This window comes from Ctenopharyngodon idella, chromosome 10, assembly GCF_019924925.1.
Source record: "Ctenopharyngodon idella isolate HZGC_01 chromosome 10, HZGC01, whole genome shotgun sequence".
Taxonomy (NCBI): Eukaryota; Metazoa; Chordata; class Actinopteri; order Cypriniformes; family Xenocyprididae; genus Ctenopharyngodon; species Ctenopharyngodon idella.
Window position 1 is genome coordinate 19553125 of NC_067229.1, and position 13204 is coordinate 19566328.

The 13204-nt window shown below is 36.4% G+C and overlaps 1 protein-coding gene across 2 annotated transcripts in view; it reads right to left on the reverse strand.

The window, feature by feature from the left end:
* LOC127520432 (E3 ubiquitin-protein ligase RNF123) overlaps positions 1 to 13204 on the reverse strand; it is a 169401-nt gene that overhangs the window by 48717 nt on the left and 107480 nt on the right. For both annotated transcript variants that reach the window (XM_051908496.1, XM_051908495.1), the window contains exon 36: positions 24 to 151. In XM_051908496.1, the coding sequence (XP_051764456.1) occupies positions 24 to 151 (128 nt within the window). The remainder of the gene's footprint in view (positions 1 to 23; positions 152 to 13204) is intronic.

Consider the following 13204-nt stretch of genomic DNA (forward strand, 5'->3'; position numbering starts at 1 on the left):
GGATGCGTTTAGTCATGACTCACATGTGTGCAGAGAGAAATGTTTGCTGTCAGGGCCGATGGCTCCACCCTCTCCTTCTCCCAGCAGGTACTGAATGGAGCGAAGCTGGAAGCAAGGATCCGACAACAGCACAGATGCAGCCCTTGAGATCCTGGAAGACAAATGAATGAGGATGTTCAGGTTGTTGTGGGTGGTTGTCAGGGTGTTGCTATGTAGTTGCTACAGTGTCATGATTACAGGCTAAAAGAGTCAAAAGAGTCCAACCCAAGCAATTGCACTCGGTGTTGGGGGTAACGCATTACAAGGAATGAGAGTTACGTAATCAGATTACTTTTTTTTTTAATAACTCATTACTTTTAAATTTACAACAAAACATCTGAGTTACTTTTTCAAATAAGTAATGCAGGTAACTTTGTTTTCCCATTTATTGACTGACACCTCTCCTGTCCCCATGTTGAGAGAAACTGGGACAGAGTGCAGAGGTGTTGTGTGCACTGTGTAAACATGACGGTTATTGTAGCTCTAGACTAAATGTGATAATGCATTTACTCATCTCACTTCCACAAAAACTGATTCAGTATTACTCAAAATGTCTAAAAGCATTGAAATGCAAAATGCAAACCCGCAATAATTAAATATGTTAAATAAAACAAATATACTTTATGTATTTAATCTCACTTTATTAATCAATGTCTTTGCTGCTGACCTTCGATGATCCAATTCAACCATACTAATAAGCAAAAATGACTTTAGATAATTTTTTTTTTTTTAAATTGAAGTAAGTGTTAAACTTTCTTCTCCTGCATCATATTCTTCTGTGATCAAGAGTGGCAGCACAACTGAAAGGTTTGTTTGAGTGGTGCACTCTACTGTACAGGTGTAAATTTGCATTTCCTCCTGCCTGAGGCTTATTCATTTCACTTTTGGTGTGAAAGGCCTTTACCTTTGCCAATTATATATGTATTTTTTTATTTGTTTGTTTTTTCTGTTATTAAAAACAAACAAGCAAGCCCAGCAAAGGAGAGAAAAAGTAAATTAAAAATAACATACATTACTTTACACAAGTAATGCAATTAGTTACTTTTTTAGGGAGTAACAATACTGTAACTCATTACTTTTACTTAAAATACTGGTGGCACTACTAGGATGCCATTCACGGGTGGGCATTTGGATATGTGGGGTAGGAAACTGATGTCAATATAAAATTCAAATTAAATTTTTAAAAAATAAATAAATATATAATAAAATAATACATGGGTGTCACATTCTTTTATAATGTGGTAGGAATTGCTTTTTGGTCTAGAGAAACGTTTTTTGCTTTATGTGTAAGAAATTTTAGGTTGGAATGGCAAATAAAGGCTTTTTTAAATTTCTGAATTAAAAAAAGAATTAAATAATTAAATGAATTAAATCTGAAAACAAAAAAAAAAATATTTAAAATTGAAAAACATAAAAAAAACATTAAAATAGTGTTTAAAAATTGTAACCATAAAGAACGTATATTTAAACAGTGAACTTCCAAATAATCAACAGTAATGATATTAGTACTAAATAATAATAATTATTATTATAAATAATATATATAAAAAACAATAATATATTTTTAAATTTGTTATATTTTTTTAATCAGTTAAACAATTCAGATTTATTCACAGAAAAACTTCATTTACCAAGTTAATCCTCACTGAAAGTATAATTTTAGTATTTTTAAATAATAAATACAAAAATCATCAATATCATCATCAACAACAAAAACAAAAACAACAACAACAAAAAATAATTATTCAGAATTGTTATTTATAGATTTATTTTTGAAGTTCAACAATTTAGATTAATTAATTAATAAATTTACAAATTAGGTTCATTCTCCCAGTCCCAGCCCTCACAGAAAGTATATTAATTTTAGCATTTTAAAAATAAAAATATTATTATAAAAAAATATTATTATTATTATTATTATTATTATAATACTACTAATTAAGTTACTTTTCCCAGTTCTCACTGGCTCCACTCTGGTTTTTTTTTTTTTTAAAATACATATCAAAATAGTTTTGTGATATCACTGGAATGGAGAATGGACAGTTGTGCAGGAGGAAACATTGCTACTCTATAACAAAACCTCCCACTTATGACAACCGCAGCAAACTCACAGCACCGTCATCACCACTCATTATAAGTCCTGCTCAACAGTTCCTCCTTACATACATCCCTGCTATTATTCAGGTAAATTCAGCTAAAACTTTCATTTTACTGATTTCCTACTGGAAAGGAGGAAGGGGAATAGGATCAGGAAAGGACCACGAGTCAGTGCACAAACACTGGCTGCCTCAATTGCTTTGCACCATATGTCAGAGCCCACAAGGCTATGGTTCTCTCTCTCTCTCTCTCTCTCTCTCTCTCTCTCTCTCTCTCTCTCTCTCTCTCTCTCTTTCTCTCTCTCTCTCTCTCTCTCTTAAACAAATCTGTAACCCTATGTAGTAATAGTGATGCTTGACTTAGCAAACCCCACTAAAAATGACAGAAGGAGAGACAGACTCGCAGACATTGTTCACTGGAGCGCAGCTGTCAGAATGTGAGAACAGAGCTCTTCCTGTCATACACAACTCATGTGATGGGGTCAACATACTTCCAACAAATAAACATGTCTTGCTTCTTCAGAAAGAAATAAACCTTATTTGCACATCTGGGCACATCAGATGAAGACAAGATGTTGAACTGATCTATACACCTCTTCTGCTAACAGTCAAAGGATTCAAACTGATATCCTTTTGCTTTGTCCATTTTACAAAGACAAAAAGTATCATGGGCAGATGATTTATGGAGTTTCATCCTTAATGGCTGTGCATTTAAACCCAAGCAGAGCTTCCCCGCCACCCCGACGCACCTGCTGTGTATATCTAACCCTCACTGATCAATCTTTCATGTGTGTTTTTCCGACCGCATACACCCACTCATGTACAATTCCTCATGATGCAAGCAAAGGAAAAAGGACTTCCTTTAATAATGCACTATGGAATATTTTTCCCCCCTCCATTGCTTATGTGGGTGAATTGATTGATTTGAAAATGAGCAGCATCTACAGAAAACAGAAAGAGCAACAGAGAAGAGCATAAGGTAACACTGAACAGTATCCCCTGCAGTCCTACAGACAAGTTTTGCAGAAATAAAGGTCTGCCACCAAGTCGGATCTAGTCTCAGCCTCAGACATCATGGACTGCTGGCTGAACGTCTGATGCATAAGGAACACTAAATGGGAAACACTTTGGGAGTTTCAAAAGTTGTCATCTGTTGGAATTCTCCAGGAGAAGTGTGTGTCACGTTCTTTAATGGTCCCCCTGGAATCAAAGCCATCGTGACACCAAACCCCCTCATGGAAGAAGAATGCCTTCGTGTTTACAACTGTGACAATGAGTGAAGTTCTTGGCGCCATTGTTGCAGTAAACTAGCACAATGTTCTTGAGGTGAGGTCTGTTATTGTAGGGTCATTAGCTGTGTGTCCAACCACCTATTTTTATGCGCATTTTGGGATATCGGATTAAAAACCGCTGGATGGAAAGATGCGCATAGATTCTAAAAATGCACATAAAAAACTTATGAGCTCAAATGAGTCGGACAAATTCATTATGCGATACGAAAACATGCACATAAACTACAATAGAAACACTTTTACCGAATAAATTGCTTGTGATGCACATCAAAATAGACATGTGACTTTGCAATGGGACGGCATAACTAGACAAACCAGCGGTTTGCATTCAACAGGCATCTGAATGTAAGATAACAAGACACCGTTTATTGCGGTTCATCTGCGTAATCTGAGGGTCAAGTAATTTATTATATACTAAAGTTATTATATACAGTGACTTCTACTGCAGCAATTTCCATTTTTCTTAGTGATATTTAGCGCCAGTTTATGAGAAAGTGACGATTTTGTTCTCTTTGACTCACTGGATGGAAATGGAGCTTTAATCGCAAATCTTTTATGCGATATTCCAAATTTGCACACAAGTTAAATTCACAACTTTGGACGGAAACATAGCTATTGACTTTACATTTTCACACCCCTAAACACGACGCGGATCAAAACTAACTTTGATTTGTTTACTTTACATGTAGGTCAGACATCCTTTTGGGCTGTTCTTGGCCAATGAAAGCTTCAATGGAGTCCAGACCTTCTGCCATCAGTCTGAAGGTTTGGCTATGTGAGACTAAGTCAGATCCAAACAAATAACACAAAAGTACAAAACATTTCTGTATAAAGTATTCACACCAACATTTTCTGACCTGAAATAAATATATGAATATAACTAAAACAAAACAAAAAAAGCAAAGAAAAAGCAAAAAAAACAAGCAAAACAAAAACCCAAACAAAAACAACTAACACAAAAACAAAACACCCAAACAATAAATTAGAACAAAACAAAATACCCAAAAAACAAAAGAAAACAAAAACAAACCAAAACAAAACAGTAAACACAACGAAAGAAATAAATGTTTTTTGTTTTGTTTTTTTGAAGTGGTGTAAATCAGCAAGAGTGGGGAAAGCTGCAATAATTTTTAATATAACTAATATAATATAATATAATATAATATAATATAATACTTCTTTAGCCTGTGACAAAAACGGTGCACAGATTGCTAGATTAAAGAGGTGACACATCTTACCCCACGGCCTAAAATCTCTGTGGCAGAAATGGTGTTCCAGCAGAAACTAAATCCTTTATAGATGTACAGACACACGAGCAAACCTTTAGGACGTCCATAATGGGAGACAAACACTTGAGCAAATATGTTTGTGCCCACATACAAACACACCCAGCTGGCTGCTGTGTTTACGAAGCACGGCTGGCTGTCATGCTAAGTTAGAAATACAGTACACACGCAGAATGACAGGGCTGAACGGGCAACAACGCTCAAACAACAGAGGTCTAGTAAACAAATAAATCACACACAAGATCAGTGCCCACACAACCCGCACCTGGCAGCCCTCCTGCTGCGCTCTGAGGGCGACTGTGCTGGCAGTCTCAAACTGATTGCATTTCAAACACTCATCCTTGCTTTTTGTCATCAAAATGAATACAGATGCATAGATAGCAATCAAACGGTAAAACTGTACCACTGTTTTTGCATAGAAACCACAGTTTAATGGTGATATTTGTGGTAAGACAACAGTAATCACAAAAAAAAAAAAAAAAAAAAAAAAAGAAACCTTTGAGGAAATACAGTAGCTTTAGGTAGGCATTGACACTTTTGACTATCTACAGGAAGTCTAGGCAACTTTGGGGGGTTTTCTGTGCAAGAACCAGCCATTTAGACAGGAATTGACCATCTAACTGATATGTAAAGCCACCAACCATAGGGAGTTTTTTTGTTGTTGTAGGGATACACTGAAATTACATCCGCCAAAACTTATCATCCGACAATGGCATGTTCGGTTTTTGTCTGAAAGTGAAAAAAGGCTGTAAATATAAGCCGAAATTATGCCGCCCTGCCCCTCCATGTTCTGTGATCAGGTTTCACTCAGCATGTTTTATAACTGCAAGTGGCTCCGTTTCCAAAGATGCACAACTTCGAAGCGACTGCTCAATGTCTCCGCTCCGTGTTTGTGTGCACTCTCAGTCATGGCCCAAACGCTCCACTCATGAAATTTCTCTGAACTTGTTTGTTTCTGTTTGCAATAGCCCTACTGTACTGTAACATGCTGGGAAACGCTGGTAAAATGACGCTACCCTCTTACTGATCCACTTCCTGATGTCTGCTCACATGCTCTCATAATAGCTTTGTAGGATTATCCTTTATTTTGATAATTAGCCAAAAAATAAATCTGTTAAATCTGATTCTTTTGCATAAAACTGAATGAAGAATAATATATTGATATACTGAAATTAATATGTTGAGATTTAACATTATTTTAATACAGGCCTATTTTCTGTCCAATTGTTGTGTGTTACTTTAAAGAGTTAGCTCAGCCAAAAATGACAATTCTGTCATTTACTACTCACCCTTATGTCATTCCACACCTGTAAGACCTTTGTTAGTCTTCGGAACATAAATTAAAATATTTTTGATGAAATCCAATGGCTCAGTGAGGCCTCTATTGCCAGCAAGATAATTAACACTTTCAGTTGCCCAGAAAGGTATTAAAAACATATTTAAAACAGTTCATGTGAGTACCGTGGTTCAACCTTAATATTATAAAGTGAAGAGAATACTTTTTGTGCTCCAAAAAAACAAAATAATGACTTTTCAACAATATCTAGTGATGACCGATTTCAATACACTGCTTCATGAAGCTTGGAAGCCTTACGAATCTTTTGTTTCAAATCTGTAGTTTGGATCGCATATCAAACTACCAAAGCCATGTGAACTATTTAAATTCCGAAACACTTATGACATAACGAAGCCTCGTTTACTGAAATCATGTGACCATGAACTGTTTTATGAATTCATGAACTGTTTTAAATACGTCTTTAGTAGCTTTCTGGGCATCTGAAAGTGTTAATTATCTTGTTGGCAATAGAGGCTTCACTGAGCCATCGGATTTCATCAAAAATATCTTAATTTGTGTTCTGAAGATGAATGAAGATGTAGAACGACATGAGGGTAAGTAATAAATGACAGAATTTTCATTTTTGGGTGAACTAACCCTTTAATTAAAAGTGTGGTTATTTTATTTGGCTTGTATTTTTTAAATTTAGATTGAGTAAACTTATTGAATTTAATTAAAAAGTCTAATAATAATACAATTACACAAAAAAAATTATTTAAAACAAGATATGAATAATTATTTAAAAAAGTCATTTTCAGCTTCAGTTTCGGTTTTCGGCCAAGTGCATCCAGCGTTTTTGGTTTTAGCCCAAAATGTTCATTTTGGTGCATCCCTAATTAGTTGTATTAGTTTATTAGTCATTTAATTGTTTTAAACTTATTTAAACCTGTTAATTAAAGGTGCAATATGTAATATTTTCGGTCCGCTAGAGGGCGCCAGAGGTCTATTCAAAACAAAGGTGTAGCTTGATGAAGCCAAGTTTGAGCGCGTAATCTTGGGACATGTGGTCTTCACTTCACAGCCGGTGGAAAACAATTGGGATAGGACTCGGGAAGAAATCATGTTCATGGATGCGATTATTAATGTTACTGTAGTATGAAGCAGAGCAGGACTGAGTGTTGTGGGAGCTGAACGAGGCCGCTGGAGCGATTGCGCAACACAAGCCGCGAGCAGCGGAACTTTTATTATGCCACAGTCGCCGGCGCCGCTTACGCTTTTCCGGTCATGAGTATGAGGTAACGCAGCTCTGTTTATCATATTAGATACATTTGAGAGTGTTGAAAATGGTGTTATAACGTTACTCTGAGCGTTCGCTCGGCAGCTGCTGTGAGACACTGTTGCACGCTGCAGTAAGATAGATCGATTTTAAAAATATCATATTAAATGCTGGATGGCTTGTGTTGATAAATGGCATGCAATTAATTTTAAAACGTATTGTATGATGGAGAAAATGTTGTATTACTGTTACTAAAAATAAAGCTGCATCTGATTATGCTATGTTAGCTACTTGACAAAATAGTGTTTTTCTCTGAGGTATGGTAAAACATGGTACTCGCAAAAAAATCAAGAAAATTAGATTTAAACAATAAGACTAAACGTGCTGAGCTATATAACAATAATTAGTTTTCTGTCTATAAATATATCAAAACAGTTGTTCCTTTGTCTATTAAAACATGTATATTAAAACGTCTTTGGTGTCTCCATGGTTTCTACAAAATAAACACCGGAAACCGAGGGTAACGCAGGTATGACGCAATTGACAGGCGACTCCTCGTACGTCCCGGACCCTTGGTTAAAATTGCAATTTTCTCACGATTTACAAATAGTTGCAAACATTAGGGATACTGTAAGTACTCAAGTGAACAAAATATATAACATTGGCCTAGTGGTTTTTGGATATTTTACTGCAAAATTGTTACATATTGCACCTTTAATTACTTTTAATTAGGGTCAATTCAGGGTGATTGGGACACTTTTTGCCATTGAGATGACTTGGAAAAAGTGTCCCAATCAACCTGAATTCACCCTAGTTCTAGGGCTCCACAGCTACTTATTTTTCTACCGGTTAGTCAACAAGTGGGCGTGTGAATGTTTACCTATTATGTAAAGAACTCACTATATGTCAGTTAGGAACAGAACTAGATCAAAGGCATCTACTAATTGTTGCAACCCCTGAAGGAAATAAATATGTTTACCCCTATTATATATTAAATATTTATATATTAAAATATATCAATCGGAATTGAGTTGTAAAGCATCCCAGTATGACAGCAGGTGTCTCTCCAAGAGCACGAGCCTGTAAACAGGAGAGGCTATTTGTGGCGTCTGTGGCCCCCAACAGACAGACACTGACTCACTGGCCCCTCTCTGAGACTCTACTTCAATCCTGCCTCTCCCAGGCACAGCGGGGCTGACAGATGAGCGTGGGGGAGGCTTTTGGAACAGCTTCCATCACTACATACACATGGCTCACGATTCCCTCACATCCTCAAAAAAAAAAAAAAAAATGCCTGGATACACTCAAACTGCACTTGGCATGCTTTTAGAGAATTAGGGCTGGTCGCAGAGCTTACAAGGAGCTCATGGGTAAAAGGGTTGTATATAGCAGGGGTCAGCAACCTAATCACTGACAAAAGCTAAAGAGGTGTATTTAATTTAAATAAAGTTCTTCAAACTTGCATACGGATGTACATTTTGAGGTAATCATTCCTCATAGTCACATAGCCTGTTTTATTAAGTTAGCAGCTATAAATACTATTAAAGTGTTAGATTTTATCCTGCACTTGCACATTGATCTGATAAACAATTTGCGTGGCCAGAGGTGCGCAATTCTGTGATTATCCCTCCGCGTGGCATAAGGTTGCCTACCCCTGGTCAATAGGGTGAAATTGAAAGAGAAATTGAAGTATTTACTTTTTTTTTTTTAATAAATTAACAAATAAGAGCACAAATTGAATACTCTACTGTATGAGCAATTTAATTTAATTTTTTTTTTTTTTGCAACATGGTTGCATGTACCAAAATTGAGACAAAACAGTAGTATTTTTCATATAAATAGTATTATAAAACGGTTAGTTCCTGTCCTTGATTTTGATTGGTCAATGACTGCTTCACCCAACGGTTCTCTGTATCACTATACAACACCCTTAGCAACCACTCTTAGCAACATAAACTGTATGTTCTCAATTGATATTGTTCTTTGAAGCTTACTGTATTATGTAGAAGAGTATTGTGAGAAAAAGATAGAGTGAGCGAGTTTATTACCTGCATTCATATTTAGCATTTTCCTTCAGGTCAGTCCTCTGTTCATAATAAAAAATCTGTTTAAATGTCCGATGTATTATCTTGTCCTTTTAACAGTTATGGGGTTTTCCCGTGACTGACAGCGCTAGTCAAAGCATTTGTCAGTTGCGTCTTGTTCCGTGTTCACAACAATTCAGTCTTTTCAATGTAAAAGTCTTCGCTACTGACTGACACACTCATAAAGACAGTCTTTGCCACCATCTAATGGCGTAATAATGTAACTTCTGCTGCTGTTCACGGTCAGGGACTATTTTTTTCCGGCGGAAGGAAGGCTTTTATTGAAAGTTTACTTCATGAAAGTAGCATTGATACATATTTTTGGCTTTAATATTTGTATTGTGTGGTAACCGTTTTATAAAAGCAATAAGGTACTCGAGGCTAGTGCTGTATAGTGAATAAGTCACGGCTAAAGGGCGTTGTTAGGCACGACGCAAAGCAGAGCAGCACAGCCTCTCGTACCTTATTGCTTACATAAAGCAATAAAAAAAAATGTAGAAATAAATTAATAAAAACAAAACTTTTGCACTGGACATGTCAGCCATTCATTGAAGTTTTATATCCTTTTAACATGCATTATACATTGATAAATCAATAGTTTTATTATTATTGTTAGTAGTAGTAGTAGTAGTAGTAGTTGTTGTTGTTTTGCTAATGAGAGACAACAGCATAATCATCACTAGAGGCAACAGCAAGAAACCTAGAGTATTAAAAGCCATTATTCATTCTGTAAATGGAAATATGTACTTAAAATGATTTGATGCCATTAACTGCCTGGCAAATCACTGGCAAAACAAGTAATTAGTTTCTCAAAAGCACTCACTGAAAAAGCACTATCAACCCGATATCTTGTATACAAAGCTCAATTTCTAGGCAGACTGGCCACCATAGAATCCTAGGAGATGCGTAAACATGCCAGTCAGACTGAAACTGATTATTTAAGAAGTTCTTGCATTCTTGTGAGCAATAAGTATGAGATGGTCAGTGGACAGACTGTAGGCGTCTGAGGCTACCATGAAACATGTCAGAGCAAGTGCACTACCCGCTAGAACACGTCTCCGACCCACATATTCTTTATTTATGAGCTTTTCTTCTTCACTGTATAGGAATAATATATTCAATCATGTGTATAGGACCGATGACTCTGAACTGTGACTCTGATCTGAATGTATTCTAAAAGAACCTGATTCTTTAGATGCTCCACACATCCACTCAAATGTACACAAATAAGGGATACTGCAAAAAACAGGCATTCATAGAACTACAAAATGATACATGAACTCGGCTCTGGCGGCAGCACTGTGCTTTATTATGCTCAGGAGTGAGAAAGCAGACAACAAAAGAGGCAATTTAGAGGCAATGTCTCAAATCTTTCTCCTTCAGTTTGCTCCTCTGCATGAAGTCTGTCTCAAACATTTGTAGAGTACGGCAAAACAGCCTGCCTCAATTTTCTTTTTGTGTTTATGAATTGTCTGGCTGCAGTTCGGTTTTTTACATGCTCCGAAAAGATCTTAGATTGCTGATCGAATTGAATGCATGCAGCGTCTCGACAATAATGCAACATCCCATCTAATTGCCAGAGATCAAAAGAAATGTGCAGATGAAATGATATTGCTTTCTTGAAGTGGAAAAAACAGAATTATTATCCGCAGTTCTTTAGACTGTTGGAAGAAGACTTATGATTTATGAACAAGTGCAAATTTGAGTAATTACCACAGAATTATGCGGAAAACAATAAAGAGTGGTCGAATCCATCGATATTACTCTCAGTATGCCATTATCACTATTGTGCCAGGTACTTAAAATACATGTTAAAGTACATGGTACTTAAATACATATAAAAGTGTGAAAGTTATTCTTTAGTAGAGTAGAACAATGCCGTGTCGGAATGAACACACGTCAAATCATAATTGCGATTTCCAAACTCGTAAGTGGGAACGTCTTAGCTGCAACAGACGCGACCACCTACTCTTTCCCAACAAAACAAAGCTTTTCTGGGGCACATTCATGGCACATCACTTTGTTTGTCCTCAATGATTGACTACCCAGCCATTGAGAACTAAATGTCTGTCTGTCTTGAATGCATCAGCAGACCCCTGAGGTCTTTCACCATCACACAAACACCTTGTACAGCATCTATCAACAACTGAGGGCTGCTTCCATTAAATATAATTTCAGAAGCCAAGCCATTTCCCATGAGTCATATTTTATAACCTCTTCAAAAAATATTTACTGACTGTCACAGGATGATAAATGGTATCACCATGCCAATGACAATGTTTAGGACACTCTTGGGAAGAGTAACACTGTATCTGGGGTTGTCTAAACTTTATGGTGCATGCTGTAGTTTGAAAGTGCTTTCTAAGGTGTTTCTGGGAGCAGATAGAAATGTCATGCTGAAGAAAGTGCGGTAAAGACGTCAGCAGGGACGCTGTAATAAGTAGTTAGACGCTTTGCTGGTTCTTGGGTCAATGTTATCAAAAGGTGCAAACCAACTTCCGGCTCAAATTGATGGTTGTCTGGAAACATATACGAGAGAGACTAAGCTATTAACCTTAGGGTTCTTCTTCCTGTCTTCCTGCATGTTTCCTTCACTTCCAGAGTATTGTTTTTGAAAAAAAGAGCAAGCTTAGAGCCAGGAAACCAATTTTCCAGAACAATGTCATATCGGGGGACTGTTGACAGTGAGCAACTAAGACTCTGTCTTTGCTAAACGCTCCGTGAAATATTTCGCCTGAGGAAGAGTGACAAGAAACCTGTCGAAATTGTGGCCCTTGATAATCAGTTAGAGATATGAAACTGGTGAAGACGGTAAGAAGTAATGGGTTGTGTATTAGAGGGATCCAGAGGAGTGTGTGTGTGTGTGTGTGTGTGTGTGTGTGTTGGGCTTCCTGAAGACCTTTGGCAGTGGCCAACAGCAGTGGTTTCAGAGGATAATGCACCCTGACAGTAGTCCAAGCTTGTGCAACTATGACCGCGGGGCAGAGACAGCTTACATGGGCACTAACACACACACATACATTCAGAGAAAATGTGTGCTACAAGCAATATAAAGATGTTTATTCATACATAAAGATTATGTACAGGCGTAGAAAAAACAAACAAATTCACAGACAAAGATACACCCACTATCAAATTCATGAGTATGAGTAATGTCAGGTTTATAATGTGCACTCAACCCTAATGAATACACAATGAACTGGATATTCAAACTTGGCCAATTTTGTTCAGTTAATAGACATGTCAGAACCATTTTGCTTACAACAAACCTAACACAACATGAAGATTTTCGATTGACTTCAAAGCAAATGTATGACTTCAAAACACTCAGGATAAAGCCAAATCATATGGACTATGTTTATTGTTATTTTATGTCCTTTTTCAAATATACATATATATATATATATATATATATATATATATATATATATATGTAGTAATTTGTCTCTAATTCTGCTTTCACATTGTGGAGAAGCAACTGGAAAGCAAAAGGATGTGTATTTCAATTTCGTACTGCGAGTGACACCAAAATTAGACTGTTTCCCTTTAAATGAGTAGCTAATCACAACAAGCTTTCAAATATAGATAAATGATACAAATATATAATATAATATAATAATATATTATATAATATAATAATATAATATAATATAATATAAACATATCACTTTTTACATTACTATGTATTTTAATCCCAGCAATTACGGCTTATTCAGATCACCATTAAAGGACACAGGTCAATGAGATATTTAAGCTAAAGAGAGTAAACATAACCTGCCTAAGAGATATCTGTGAAAGCAAATGCATAATTGGATGAACAAAAGGGGTGGGGAAAAAACAGCTCCACCAAGGGAG